Source organism: Trachurus japonicus, chromosome 4, assembly GCF_045865225.1.
Source record: "Trachurus japonicus isolate A0001 chromosome 4, Traja_1.0".
Classification (NCBI taxonomy): Eukaryota; Metazoa; Chordata; class Actinopteri; order Carangiformes; family Carangidae; genus Trachurus; species Trachurus japonicus.
Genome location: NC_140910.1, coordinates 10,614,956 through 10,630,741, shown reverse-complemented (window position 1 = coordinate 10,630,741; position 15,786 = coordinate 10,614,956). Strand labels below are relative to the sequence as shown.

The following is a 15,786-nucleotide window of genomic DNA, read 5'->3' as shown; positions in this document are numbered from 1 at the left end:
TTTAGTATTTTTTGGGGCTTTTAATGCCTTTAATCGATAGCACAGTTGAGAGAAAGACAGGAAATGGGGAGGCAGAGGGGGGGAATGACATGCAGGAAAGGGCTGCCCAATATGGGATTTGTGACGGCCTGCTGCCAGTAGGACCTGTCGTGTGTGTGTGTGGTTGTGTCTGCTTCTGTTTGTGCTTTGTATGTATGTCTGTCTGCAGGTCGGCTGGTGGGTGTGTGCTCTGATGCCGGTGTGGGCCTGGTCAGTCCCCAGGTGTTCCTCCCTCCACTTCCCTTGCTTCACCTGGCTCCAGAGGGAGAGCTGTGCGCAGCTTCGCTGCAGCTCCTCGTGTTCCTTTGTGTTCTTTTGTTTGATTATGTTTGGTTGAGATCTTCCTTTGGGTTAATAAATTTGTCAATCTATTATTTTACCCGTACGTTTCATTGTATTTGTCCTGCCTAGAGCCGGGTCGTGACAGATTCGAACCGGGGCCACCTGCAGTGAGGACTATAGCCTCAACATGGGGCGGCAGCTCTACCAAGTGAGCTAAACGCCACCCCTCTGGTGGACAAGTTGTGACCTGCACATTCACCACACTATGAGATAATAACGAAACGTTACGAGACAGAGTTGTTTTAGAGGTAAATTCATGCAAAACCGCTGATGCACGTTCCTGTCAGGGACAGTTTTTCATCAAGCAGTCTCTGCATTTGCTTCGAAAACAACTCTGTCTCGTAACATTCTGTTATTATCTCATAGCGTGGTGAATGTGCAGGTCACAACTTGTCCACCAGAGCGTTGTGGAGTTGTTGGATTGTGTATTTGATGAGTTTGATGAAGGAAACAAAGAAATCCCATTAGCCTCCGTAGTGTAGCTCTGAGCAGCTCACGGCTCTGCTCTGCCGTTCTAAAAATAGCTTGCACTGACAATTAAAGGTAACAAACCTACTTCTATGACTATAGGGATTATAGCAATGGGCCAATTTGCCAAAATATTGAACTATCCCTTTAAAGAATCAAAAACTTCATCTTATTTTGTCTTGACCTGCTTCACATGTAACAGAATGACCTTTAATTGAAGTCAGTTATGCATTTAATCTTTTTTTACAGGATACAGGAGGTGGTGGTGCATGAGTAATGCTCTCTTGTAAGTCAGTTCAGTAGTGCACATTGTCCTTCTTTATGGCATTCCCATCGTCGCCGCTGCCTCTATGTGTCGCAGAGCGGGGTGCTGCTGACTGCAGCTACCTGAGGGAAGTAACCACCAATCAGACTTGTGTCAACTGTATACTCGGACAAACCAGTGTTGGCCATGTCAGGAGTCACTATGTCGCCCTGTAGTGACTCCAGAAGGGGAGACTCACTCCCCCTCCCCCTCACTAAGAAGCCTTTATTCAAGGCGCTTGTTGTTTCAGTTTTAGTTTTAGGCCACAAAGGGCCACCAGCAGAGTGGAGAGTCGTGCCCAGCGGTGAATCAGAGGAATCCACCTCCACACTGGACAAAAAATCTCCCAGTAATCCATCGAGTGTGCTTGGACATACATCCTCCTCCCCACTTGCCGGTGTGTCCCCCTGCTCATCTTCTGTGTCCTTCACGTCCTCTCCCGGTGAAGCCAGCGTAGCGATCTGAGGTTTGTAGCTGACGTGGTCCAGGTGGCTGTCGACAAGCAGTGACCCAGTGTCCGATGCCAGTAAATGTGTCTCGGCTGTGGGTTCCCCCGATCTGGTCTGGGATACTTTGGCTGAGATGATGGGATACAGGTTGTCCATCTCCTCAGAGGAGATCAAACTAATGGGGGACAGCGGAGGGTCACTCTGGGTGGACGAAAAGGATGGTACACTGTTGTCCTCCTGCAGACCCCCCCCAAAAAAGACACAAAAACAAACAAAAAACAAAATGATGTGAGGCTGGATTGATTCAGTGATGAACACAGAGAAACAAACATGTTGAACAAACATGTGTTGTCAGGTGTTTTGTTTTTACTTGTTGATCACAAAGCTGTGAATACAAAGTAACTGGATGCTGTCAAAGTGAAAGTAGACAGAAACAACTGACATCCCTTTCTACTGTCGTCCAGAGAGGTAAACATCAAGAAATGAGAGAGTTTTTAATCTAATTTTATTTCTACTTTTTTCTACTTCTGCTCTCTTGGCTGGTATTGGTGCTGTTGGTGGAGATGCTATCTGTGGCTGATTTGGTTAATGGGGTGACAGCAGTTCACATAAAAAGGGAAGTATAAATGTCAACACAGTTGGCTTCTTTGGCTTCCTACTGTATAATTACCCTCAGCAGTCTGATGGCATTACTGTTTCCTGGTTTTGGAAGGTTTTCAACAAGCCAGGTGGGTCCCCAGGATATACATCTTTGTTTAATCCTGAGATAGAAGATAGAGAGGTGCATTTACAAAAAAAAAAGTTATTATTCTGAAACAGAGACAAAGCAAACACACTTGGTGGAAATGTTATAATGGATGAATCACACAGTTAGCATCTGCACAGCTAAAACCACCACATTTTGCACAGTTTTGCCACAGACTTTAGGTTCCTGTTCATGGTAATTGTGTGGGCTCTTGTTTAATACGCTCATGTTGTGGTGCTGTGGGCTATTTCATGAAATCAACCACAGTGGTATCCATCCTGGTTACTAGTAAAACAAAACCTATGTGCATTAAAAAATCCAAACAGAGAGATACAGTTATGGCTATCCTAACAGAATACTTTCACTATTATTCGATGATGTCTGTTGTCTGATGACTATTATTTTCCATATTAAAGTAATACTGTTTAATACGTGTTCTCTGTTCAGAACTTACATAACACCATACACCTCCCAATTGTGGTCCAATTATAAGCAAAAGAGTATGCAGAGGCTCATGGTAGCATACAATGATGCAATGAGGTTACTGCTCTGTGTCCCTAGGTGGCATAGTGCCAGTCATTTGTTTGTGTCTAATAGAGTGCCAACCTGTGAGGCACTCTTAAGACAGTTGATGTTTAGTAGACAAATCAGAGAATCACATAATTGAGGCCCTAGTAAGCCCATTGAAAAGCTGCTACCGATTCACTTCTAGGCTAAGGTGGCATTGGTGCAATAACCTGTATATTTTATGAAATGCACACTCTTGTATTTTTGTACTTTCTTTTTTTATTTTTGTACTATTTATATTGTATGACTTATGATATGGACCTGTGTCTGAAATAAAGCTTATATATTTAATACTGATACCTTCTCCTCACACATGCGCAGCACATCAGGTTGGCTATGATCACTATGAAGATGGTGAGGATGAAAACAGTAACAATCACCACATGATCTAGAAGGAAAACACACCACAGATTAGGAGACCAGTTGTCTAAAGGTGAACGACTTACACTCATACAGGTAGGGATGTTTGTGTTTTCAAAGGGATGGCAGGACGGAGGCAGGAGACTGACCTTCGGGAGCTGCAGGCGGAGAGGTGATGCGGATCCCGCGCGGCCCTTCTCCTGCCGAGTTGGATGCGGTCAACTGCAGAGACAGAGTCCCCTCACGACAGTCCAGCCACATCTGCCTGGGACCGAGGACGGGCAGCGTCACTGCAAAGAAGCCAATGAGAGTTTTTTTGTCAAAGCAGCACAATGAATGGATATTATTTAGTAGCTATTTAAAGCTGTTTCTTATCCACTTGGGGGCGGTAGAAACAAGTTATGAACATAACATTGACAAGTTTGTATCATGGCACGCTTGTTAGCAGTGATACATAAAGGATAACATTCAATCTGAGTTTTCTGCACCTAAAGAGTATAAATCCAAAATGTACTCCCTTTTAGCTCTTTGGTCTCCACCAGCTCTTGGGGGAAATATCAGGCTCTTGCTGCTAAATGCTCCACTGCTAGACTCTAACTGTGTCTGTCGTGCGGGTTTGTTTGGGACCAACAATGAGCTAAAATTTGCTATGAAGCTGTACAAGCTATTTAAGTGTCTGTCGCTTCACTGTTTTCACCCTGTCATTTCGCGCATTGTTGGTGTGAAGGTATCAGTTATAGCTGAGTTAAAGGGATAGTCGCATTTGTAGAAGACTCTCTGCACTCCTCCCGTTAGCAACGCCAGCCCATAGCCCTGCCCAGAGATTTACAACATACAGTGTTGTGAACAGACCCAAAGAAACAGCCTATTTTCGCGGCCTAAAAGAGGTTTTACTTGAAAAAAAAAAAATACACAGTTCCATTGTTCGCTATAATATAATTTTTTCCAGCCCTTCGAAGTGCAGGAAAAACGCAGTTTTTATTTGGACCTAACCAACTCACGTATCCCTCCGCCCAGGGTTAGCGCCCGCCGATCAGCAGGTTGCGTTTTTGCTGCATTTTGAAGGGCTGGGAAAAAAAAAGATATTATAGCGAACAATAGAACTGTGTATTTTTTTCAGGTAAAACCTCTTTTAGGCTGCGAAAATAGGCCGTTTCTTTGGGTCTGTTCACAACAATGTATGTTGTAAATCTCTGGGCAGGGCTATGGGCTGGCGTTGCTAACGGGAGTGCAGAGAGTCTTCTACTGCAATTCAAGTACTTAGGGGCTATTTGGAGATCATACAACCCCACTTTAAAAAAAATGCTACCATCTCTTTAAGCTTTAACATGTAAGAATAAATACGTTTTTAGATTTCCATACATATAAATCATTCCAATTATTCCATCAATCTTTGAAACACTGCAAAGACCCTGCTGAAGGATCTTGTGTGATGTGATCGAACACTCTGAGTGAACCGTGCATTGAGACTGGTTGGTCAACTGTGGATTCTGAAAATAATTCAGCTCTCACATTTTATTCTTCATGTCACTTAACCCTGCTGTTAAAGGTGTACAGAAAAGAAAATTGAATTTGAGCCCACTCTGGATCATAACATTAATGTAATAACTCATCTATCAGATGATGTAGGCCAAACTTTGTGCAAAATTCTATTTTTGAGTGAATCCGGGATGAAAGTGTGTAGTTTTTGTTCACATTGGATAATACAGGCGCACGGATTATACGTCAGCCTGTACACGATTCACCAGCCACTGATATTGGATCCGTCATCCGTCATTCAAACGTCTGAGACACACACACACACACAGAGCTCGGTCTCGCCCCAAGCTTTGAATATCCCGCCCGCTTGATAACGACCAATCAAACTCGGGTAAACTCGTGTTGCAGCTCGTGACAACTCGGCGCGACAAACAGGACAAACGGCCATTTCTGTACACCTTTAAAGAAAGAATTTAAAATGGCAGAGGAGAACATTGAGGTGATACAGGCTCATTTGTATTTATCATGTTTCATGTCAGAGTGTGGTTTCGACAGTAAAACTATAACTACAGCAGATTGAATGAAATGAAAGAACAAGAAAAAAAGGACAATGATTGATGGTAATTGATAGTAAATTATATGGATTATGCCAAAAAACCCTGGCCCATGCCCCATCCCTCCATCAAGTTCTGTGCAAATTGGTTAAATGCTTTTTACTGCCAAATGAACAGATGCAGGTGAAAAACATATCCTCCTTTCCACAGGTAATAACAGTGTCCTATGTGCACATAACGTGTAAGAGAGAGTAAAGGTATGTTCTCAGGTGCTTTTACACTCAGGTTCCAGAAATAGTGTATGAAGCAGGCTGGTTAGTAACAGCTTACAGTTGCATGTGTGCATGATGCAGCCACATGGTTTCCTGTTCGTGGTCAGAGTCAGTTCTAGAAAACTCTATGATTCACTGGCAACCAGTTTCTGAAACATTAGTGTGTGTCTGTGCCTGTTGCCCTTGGTTATATGTTGACAACTTAAACACACACATATCTAAGCACATATCTTAGACAAATCTGGCCACAACAACTTGTTTAGATGTAGGATAAGTAGAGGTATCTCTCAGCCTCAATGAGATAAAACAAACAAACAAACACTAATGTGTAGTGATACGTTTTCCTCTGAATACTGTGTTGTGTTGGTTGGATATTGAGGTCCCACTGTGTCTTGTCTGTTCCATTGAATAATTCCTGACAAGTCAACGATACACCGGTGAAACATCAACAAACACCCAGCGCTACAACGCTCAAAATCCACCCCGTTACTGGAAGTAAGCGCAGAAAAACCCTGCTGATGCACTGAAGCCTTGTGGGAGGGGAGTATCAATGGAATGCTACTTACACACTTTCCATTATCTAACGGTGGTTACTGCTTCAACACAATATATGCATACTACTGCATATATGACTTCTAACACGTGTTCATAGACACAGGTGTGCTGCGGTCTGACCAAAGTAAAGCACACACATGAGCACAGGGTTAAATGAGCTCTTGATGTACAGGAAACGGCGCGCAGCAAAGTTGTATTTCCGTTAAAACCTTCAGATCAAATCAAAGGGTAATTTTATTGTGAAGGAGCCTGTTCAAATTCACACACTATAGACAGCAGGTAAAGAGCTTTAGTTTAAAGGTTAAATTCACCCGAAATACAACAAAAGCATATTCTATCACTGCATGGTTCGTAGCCAAGCAGATTTTTGTTGATTAAAGGATGAATACATTTTTTATATATAAATTTAAACCTTCTGCCGCAGAACTGAGTGGAGGTGAATAGACTGTTCTTTATTGTGAGGTTAGGTTGAAAATTTCAAAAACAAAATAGAAAACGTGTATATTAGTTTCTAGATTGATTTAAAATGTGCCTGTAATAAGCTTGTATCCATGGCAACAAATGATTAATTACCTTTTTTTCATGTTTGGTCATGATAAATGTCATGAATTGTGATAAATACCCATCACAGTGCCCTAATGCACAGGGTGCTGTCTTCCAGTATCTTATCGTGCCTTACGTACAGCCACAAACCACACATTATTCAGTTTTCTATCACACAACGCAAAGAAAATCAGCCTGCAGTGAATATTTTTCATCTTTGCTAAAGTAAAATTACTCATAGTGATTAATCAGCGAAATAGCCACTGACTCACTGACAAAACACACTGACACTGACAAAAGGACACAGCGCGATGGCTCACCACTCGTTGCTGTGTCGTTGGAGTCGAGCGTCTGGACATAGAGGGTGTAGTTTGTGATGAAGCCCCTCTGCTGGTCTACAGGCAGCTCATCCCACTGGATCAGGATCTGCCTGCGCTTGTGAACCAGCACTGACATATGGGGACCAGACATCGGTTCTTAAAGAAACAAACAAAGGGAAAAGGAAAGGAAAAGAGAAAGAATGATTAATTAATTGATACCCCTCCAGTCCTGCCCTCCTCCCACCCTGGAGGTCTTGGCCCCCGGGGCAAGCTGGGGGTCTAAAACGATGTTACGGTATTCCCTATTCTTACTTACGAGACTATTTTACTTTTTCCTGTCTCTCATCTGTCTCTTCCCCCTTGTCTCCACCTCCTTCTCATACTTCCATCACATTGTCTCATTCCCTCTGCACTTTCTTTGCAATCTTACACAAGAAGTCATTCACACATGTGCACACACACACACACGCACGCACGCACGCACGCACGCACGCACGCACGCACGCACGCACGCACGCACGCACGCACGCACACACACACACACACACACACACACACACGCACATGCACACGTACATGCACAATCTCACAAGAGAAAAATAAACCATTACCTACCTTTTACTCTTTATTTATATTTGTATTTATTTCTTCATTATATATATACTTTTTTCTTTTCTTTTCTTTTTTCATTTTACTAATGAAATTTACTAATTTTATTACTATTATCAGTATATATAGTATATGTGTCTTGTTTTGTTCTTGTCTCCTTTCTGTTTGCCTATTTGAAGTTTGACCCTTGTAGTTTGTTTGTAGTATCTGTATGTCTTTACACTATATGGCACTATTTAAAAAAAAGAAAAAAAGAAACAAACAAACAAACAAACAACAACAAAAAAACAGTGAGAACGCAAGAGGATGATGAGTGAAGACTCCACGATGTACTTTATGTGCTTTATATCATGTGCTGTCTGAATCCCTACAGAAAATCAGTCACTCAGTTGTTGAAAAATGTGCCAAGATCTACAAGTGTGTAAGTGAGCTGGGACATGCTGAATCTGTGAGCCTTACTCTGCTCTTTGGAGTAGACCAGTCTGGATGATGGAGCACTGACACCTCTGCTGGTCACAGCATATACGGAGATATTGTACCTCACACCTCCACTCAGACCTGAAACAGAACAGGAAAATGACACACAACTGTAATTTACTAATATCCAATATTTGCTCGTGAACTTAAGATGCAGTTGTATTACGATGATCATACTTATTTTAAATCCTTATCGGGTACTGAGGTGGAAAAATGCACCCACTAGAGTAATTCACTAATCACCCACCAGAGGTCGCTGCTTCATCTCAGTTGTAAAACCTTTTGTCTGTCACGTAGCTACTGTATCTTTTGTGTGATGTGGTGAATTTAACATTTAGTGGCTGTTTTAGATGACTCACTGACAAGTTTTGTTTTATTTCACTGTCTGTATGAGAGCAGGTTTTACGCAGCTCTCTACCTGTGATGGACGTGTTGTTTTGGTTTTTATCCAGCTGTTGCCATTGTAGCTGTGTTGCAGGTACACTTATCCACTCCACCACATAATGCAGCAGCTCCCCTCCAGCTGCGGACTGGTGTTTGGTGTCCGGCCACGCCCAGGAGACGAGCACCGTGCTGCCAGTAGCTGCAGGGGCCAACTCTCTCAGAACAGGTCCAGAAACTCCTGAACAGACAGAAACAGAATTAAATGATGAGGCTTTTCTTTACCATCTTACGTTTGAGCTTTTTAGCTTTGGATATTTGTGTACCTGAGTGTCTGAGTGGCACATCAGCTGGTGGAGATGACCCATATGAAGTGACAGCGCTGATGCTCACCGCCTGAATTTCTGCGGGTACCTCGACTGAACACCGGGTTGGTGGCAACTCCTGTTTCTCATGGTTGGCCAGTAGGACTTTGTAGAGTTGCACCTCACCACTGTGGTCATCTGGAGGCGGAGGCTATAGGGAAGAAGTCCATTCAGGTTTACTTTTCTTCATCATCCATCACAAACATTTTATTCAGTTACAGGAAGGGATTGGAAGAAATGCACATGTTATACTGCACCTTACTTGTTTAATCTGTGCAAGACAACAAAGAGTAGAGGGTGCAGTTCAGGAAGTCACAGTGAAAAGATAAAGGAACAGTAAGCAGTACAAGCTTTCTGCAAAGGTTTGGGCACCCCTGGACGCAATTTATGTTAAAGGGATAGTTCACCCAAAATTCAAATTTCACTCATTATCTACTCACTCTCATGTCAACTAAGAGCTGTGAGAATTTTCAGAGTCCTCCGTCCCTTCTCTGAGTTACGGGGGGGTCCGCGCAGCAGTATTTGTCCATATAATGGTTGTGAATGGTGCTCACTTTTCTTCGTCCAAAAAGACACACCAAAAAACATCAAAATACCTCCATACTGCTCGTCTGTAATGTCCCTCTTGTATTGAAGCCCCGACATGAGAAATTGTTCTGAAAAAAATTAAATAAGTCTATATTTTAAGCTTGTTTGTAGCGGAAGCTCCCAGTGTCTCAGTTCACTGCTCTTCCTGAGAGATTTGCACAGACCGGCGGAACAATTTCTCATGTCAGGGCTTCAATACAAGAGGGACATTACAGACGAGCAGTATGGAGGTATTTGGATGTTTTTTGGTGTGTTTTTTTGGACGAAGAAAGTTGGTATCCATTGACAACCATTATAAGGACAAATACTGCTGCGCGGACCCCCCCGTAACTCAGAGAAGGGACGGAGGAAAATTCTCACAGCTCTTAGTCGACATGAAGGTGAGTAGATAATGAGTGAAATTTGAATTTTGTTCAACAGTGAAGCAAGTGGAAGATGAAATTATCTCCAAAAGGCATACAGTTACAGATGACACATTTCCTTTACATTTGAAACAATATGATTTTTTTTTTTCATCTTTAACATTTTCAAATGGAAACCATCACAGCGTGTTAATAGTAAATATCTTGTCTGACACCTTGGTCAAAGTTCTCTGAGAGCTCAAGTCTCCTGGGTTTTTCATTTTTTGCAGGGTGCTGCTTTGTTTCCCTTTTTCAATCTAAAATTGTAGAAAACAAAAAGAATATGCTTAAAATGTTGCAACAGAATGTTTCATGTTTAACTTGCTGTTTGGAGATCATTTCATCTTCCACTTGTATAAGTGTTCACATTAACAGACATTTTGACCAAGGGTGCCCAAACTTTTGCATGCCACTGTATCTCCATGAATGCATTCATTAAAATGCTCCCTATTCCTGTAGCGTCATGGGGGGATGGAGTTTGTCCCATTGGGTGAGTGAGAGACAGGTCTCGCATGTAGAAATGAACCTAACCTAACGTGTATGTCTGACGTCAGAACAGCAGGTTCAAACCAGAACCTTCCTGCTCTGAGGTGACGCACCATGCTGTCTATAAGAACACAGTGTTTCTGGTATTTGATGTGTCTTGGTATTACAAAATAGGCTCTATCAACATCAAAGCCAGTGTTGCTGAGTAGTTATTAGGCATCACCTTCCACAAAACAGTCAGCATCCGCTGCCCATCTGGTCGGAGGCTGCTGAACATCCTCCAGACGTGCAACAGCTGAGATGGACCTGCAGATAAGTTAAAGTACATGATGTGGGTTGTTGCATGAGTGACGACGATTATGCATATTATCTCATTCAGTTGACTTTCTTTCATGATAGATAAGGATGTTGAGATTAAACTGGTGTGCCTACCTTTTCCGGGGCTTTTCAGCGCCACAGATGCGCTCCACCTGCTGCAGCCTGACCTTCGGCTGGAGGTCAGCTTGGGGGTGGAGGTGGGCATGCTGCCATCCATTGGTCCTGATTCTGAGTTACAAGTCCTCATCTGGAACTCATATTCGGTTAGAGGCCTCAAGTCGCGCACGCTTATCAGACACCCACCGAGCTGCGCTCCGTCTCTCTCTTCCTGTCAAGCACCAAGAGATTAGATCACCCACACACGGTCTGAAAAAAAAAACTATGATGCTGGAAACAAAGCTATCATTTTACCCAGAATCCATTTCGTGCCCGGAGCCGGGTGTATGGTTTAAGATGTGCTGTGGGTTCAGTGGTCTTCCACTGTAACGTGACGGATGTGGAGCTAAACTCTACCTGTATAACATGTGGAGTTTCTGGTATCACTGCAGTACAAAAGGACATAAAGGTAGCGTCAGTGCACATATCCAAAAGGAAAAATCTAAGAAAAATACCAAAACAGTAATTAAAGGGATAGTTCAACATTTTGGCAAATTGGCCCATTGCCATAATGCCTATAGTCATAGCAGTAGGTTCGTTACCTTTAATTGTTGGTGCAAGCTATTTTTAGAACGGTGGAGCAGAGCCGCGAGCTGCTCACAGCTACGCTACGGAGGCTAATGGAATTTCTTGGTTTCCCTTATCAAACTCATCAAATACACAACCCAAAAACTCCAAAACGCTCCCGTGGACAAGTTGTGACCGGCACATTCACCACGCTATGAGATAATAATGGAACGTTACGAAACAGAGCCGTTTTCGAGGTAAATACAGAGACTGCTTGCTGAAAAACTGTCCCTGAACGCAACGCGCATCAACTGTTTTGCATGAATTTACCTCTAAAACAGCTCCGTCTCGTAACGTTGTGTTATTATCTCATAGCGTGGTGAATGTGCAGGTCACAACTTGTCCACGACAGCGTTTTGGAGTTGTTGGATTGTGTATTTGATGAGTTTGATGAGGGAAACCAAGAAATCCCATGAGCCTCCGTAGCGTAGCTCTGAGCAGCCTGCCGCTCCGCTCCGCTGTTCTAAAAATAGCTTGCACCGACAATTAAAGGTAACGAACCTACTGCTATGACTATAGCGATTATGGCAATGGGCCAATTTGCCAAAATGTTGAACTATCCCTTTAACAATTCAGTAATGACTCAAAAAGTCAATGTGAGGTGAAACAGCTATATATGTAGGTTGACTGATAGGTTTCAGAGAGATATTACAAAAACTGAGAGACAGTGACGTTTGAACAATTGTCAAAAAGTGACAGTAAACAGGCTGACTCATTTCTTCAGAAAGTACACAAATCTGATTTAAAAAACCAACCTTTTAAAGGCGTGATTATATAGATACAGAGTCATTCATACAGATAGAGTTCAACAGAAACAGGAACTCACCAGTGTCCTTTACACACAGGGCGAATGGATCAGACTGCGATGCTCCTAAGTGGTTGTAAGCAGTGATGATCAGCTGGTATTTAGTGTTTTCATTTAAATTTCCTCGTGGTATGGTGATTTCCTTAGCGTCCTTGATCTGAGCTGAATGTACCTGGGTCCCATTTTCTCTGAAAATGTGAAAAAAAAAGGAAAAAAGTTTGCCGTTAACAAAAATATTAAACTGTACCGTAGGAAGAACAAGAAAAACCTGTGGTACCTGTTGACTGAAATGTTGTAGGTAGTAGGTAGGTGTGTCTCCAGTCTCCTCTCCCATGAGCAGTTCATGAAGTCTGAGCTGTTTGTCGTTTCGCAGATGATATTTTCAGGCTTATCAGGAGGGACTTCAAGAGGAAAAGGTTGGAAATGAAACAAAGAAATAACAAAAAGCACGTCATTTTTGAGAAATGCCACAATAATATTGTCTCTTGTCTGCGACTTTTGGTGCTATAGTCCTCTAGAGCCTCTGCTTCCATAGACACGCTCAGTATGACAAATCGAAACACCAGCTCATTCACAAAAAGTACGTAATGACTTTTCCCCAGAGAGAATAATGGGACGTGACCTGCAAATATTCAAATTAACTCTCTGTGAAGTCTCTTCTGATACGGATGTCATTTAAATTTGAAGTGACCACACTATGAAAACTCTTCTTTGTTGGAAACAAAATCTGGATAATATTAGTTAATACTCCATACTTGTTATTGTGTTCTCACAATAGACCATCTCTCTTTTCTGCCCAGTTAAGTATTTTTTAATTGACCAGGAACTGCTTCTTCATACACGAACACCACAATGACGATTGACTTGAACTGGTAAGACTAAACTTTTTCTTCCCCTACAGCCTTTCACTTCCTTATCGTTACCATACTCACCTAATTACATCATATCATTTTTCACCCCCAAAGCTTATTTTTCTAATAATCTCTCTCTTTCTCACACACACGCACTTTTAGACAAGTTCTAAAAGTGCATTTCACTGCTTGTTGTAAGTGTACACTTTAACTATGCATGTGACAAATAAAGAATCTTGAATCTTGTGTGTCAAATTTGCAGATCCTGTCTCTGTTTCTCCACCACTAGCAGCAATATAGACCGAAGCCATTGTGCCAAATCACCATAGCAACCTCCTCAAAAACCCTATAACAACCACCTGTAAGCAGTTTTATTCTGAATTATCCATCCATCCATCCATCCATCCATCCATCCATCCATATCCTATAACCCTCATCTGTGCAGGGTCGGATCCCAGCTGACATAGGGTGAGGGTGGGGTTCACCCTGGACAGGTCACCAGTCTATCACACGACCACATATAGGGACAAACAACACACACACACACACTCACTTTTACACCTCTGGACAATTTAGACTTGTCAATATGTGCATGTCTTTGCAATCTGCCATCACTTAAATAACCCAGACAACACATTTTACTATCTGCAGTATCAGAGCCCTAGAAATGAGGTAGTTACATTTTTAATTTGTATCAGAATTTATATTTATGGCAAATGCAGTCCTGTGCATAAATTGCACATTAAAAAAATAATGAAAAAACTGAAAAAGCATGCACATCCCCAAGTCTAAACTCTGGGTGCCGGACAGGACAAGTAAACCATAGGAAAAAGGAAAGTCTGCACACCAACAACAGCTCCAGAGCAGTAATTTATTACCACCAAAGTGTGTGCGGACTTTCCTTTTTCCTATACATAAAAAAAGACATACAGTCTTAACCCTATGTAGCTGTAGACATCAGAGCCAAGTGTACATACGGCCGCCTTGTAGGTCCTTTCCAATGACAATCCTATAATGTTGATGTTGCTTCAGCTTGCAGATCACTTCAGACTGTGGCCTCCAGACTTGGGGCAGATAAAATATTGCCGTGGTGCAGTTCAGTTTCTTCCAAGCCTCGACAGCCTTGCCATTCAGCTCCAGGGATATTGTGAACCTACGTAGAAGTCATCGACATAACTGCATCTTATCACAACTTTTTCTCTCTCTCTCTCTAGCAGGACAGTATCAAATGATCTGCATGAATCTTAGACATAAGCATGCAGAAAGCACATTATATCAAATGTCTACACCTACCCTGGATGACAGTGTGTGGTGTGGCAGTACACAGTCAGGTTTGAACCGATGACGAAGAGCGGAGCTGGCTCTACTGTCAAGTAGCCAAGTTTTTTGAGGCGCTGACCACCAGCTGGGAGCAGGGGGCAACCTGTCCACAAAACATAGAGTCAGTGTGTTCATAGCAGAGTAGTGTTATCCAAAGGTGAGGTGTTATTTTCAGGGTTTGAAATAATTATTAGAATTAGCTGTTGCATATAAATACCACCAATGCTGCCAGGGGTGTGATTTTATGACACAAAGGATTCCCTCTCTTCCAAAATGTATGTACAAATTACAATAAGGCATACCAGGAAGGACTTCAATTGCTGCCTTGCAAAACCAAACGTTAAAACCCCAAAAGCTGCCAAGCTGTGACTGAACTGCAGCGGCTAATAGATGTGTTGAAGATAGGTGAATAAATACTCACGCTGGACGGAAAGTCCGAGTAGTAAGATGATACATTCCCAGATGGTAGAGGAGAAATTCATCTCAGCTCATCTTCGTTAATATCAAAGAATCAGCAACTGTAACAGGAGTTACTATTATTAACCACAAAACATTTCTTTTGAGAATGACTTTTGATGCATCCTTTCTGTACAATAAATGATCCTCACAACTTACCTCAGCCATCCGCGTAGAGGAGATGCTGCGTCGAACATGTGGAGAAGGCACAGTGTTGTGTTGTAAACTTCTTGCTTTTTTGAAGTGCAGGTTTGTGGCTGATAAGGAACAACAAGCGTCTCCGGGTATTGGAGCTCTATGACACACGTGCTGTAGCAGATTAGCTCTGATAAGGTTTTTCTTGTCTGACAAGACAAGCAAGTTGTAGCTGCCGTCACATTTTCCCCAGATGACTTTCTTTGTGAGAAGCATCTGACTGAAGTGATCTCCGTCGTGCAAATGAAACATCTTTAAAGAGGCCAGTGACCTAGTTTGGTGGTATTTTGGCAAAGACTTTGATCTTTTGCACCTTGGTGTTCTACTTAACTTGCCTGTTTTTATTTTCACCACAAACGTTTAGTTGACTTTTATGTCAGCTGCTCTCATTAAATACGCTGCTGCTTGCACATCATGAAGTGACTGACCTAGAGTGTAGCATGCTGTGTGACATTAAGGTCAACTTTTACATAAGATCCTGACCGTAACTTCTGAGAAACCTCATTATCATTTCTTGTACTGCTGCTGACACCTTGCAAGGTTTCTTACAGCTACATCTAAATGTGCTGAGGTAGTGAATGGGAAAACAAAGGCTATCAGTAGGCTACATACACTGTTTATTCATCAAAAACACTGATGCATACTACACACAATGCTGTCATAGAACCATCAGTGCTATACTTGAGGTTGATAAACAAACTTAAGAATTCACATCACATACTAGACCAGCCCGTACCTTGGTTTCACTGGACCTCCTGCTTAAACTCATCGTCCCTCAGTGTCGCCTGTGTTTATGAGGAAAGACAGACACAGA

General features: G+C 42.3%; 1 protein-coding gene across 2 annotated transcripts; it reads right to left on the bottom strand.

Moving 5' to 3' along the window:
• Positions 1-1,045: 1,045 nt before the first annotated feature.
• On the bottom strand, positions 1,046-15,196 carry il23r (interleukin 23 receptor). Of its 2 annotated transcripts, none has more exons than XM_085773828.1 (16): positions 14,743-15,196; positions 14,295-14,424; positions 13,979-14,154; positions 12,428-12,551; positions 12,172-12,338; positions 11,034-11,164; positions 10,737-10,950; positions 10,528-10,610; positions 8,791-8,980; positions 8,502-8,705; positions 8,066-8,164; positions 6,998-7,153; positions 3,424-3,564; positions 3,215-3,302; positions 2,273-2,363; positions 1,046-1,839 (listed from the first exon to the last, which is right to left on the bottom strand). In XM_085773828.1, the coding sequence occupies exons 1-16, from the start codon at positions 14,801-14,803 to the stop codon at positions 1,198-1,200; spliced, it is 2,697 nt and encodes an 898-aa protein (XP_085629954.1). In that variant the 5' UTR covers positions 14,804-15,196; the 3' UTR covers positions 1,046-1,197. The 2 variants fall into 2 exon arrangements, with proteins under 2 accessions (XP_085629954.1, XP_085629955.1); XM_085773829.1 differs by having other exon boundaries at positions 1,046-1,836.
• Positions 15,197-15,786: the final 590 nt, after the last annotated feature.

Excerpts from the sequence above, each read along its gene's own strand:
- il23r (XM_085773828.1), bottom strand. The coding sequence starts at position 14,803 with ATGAATTTCTCCTCTACCATCTGGGAATGTATCATCTTACTACTCGGA. Across the intron at positions 8,165-8,501 it reads AAACAACACGTCCATCACAG|GTCTGAGTGGAGGTGTGAGG; the intron begins GTAGAGAGCTGC and ends GTTCTGTTTCAG. Across the intron at positions 3,303-3,423 it reads TCCGCCTGCAGCTCCCGAAG|ATCATGTGGTGATTGTTACT; the intron begins GTCAGTCTCCTG and ends TTTTCCTTCTAG.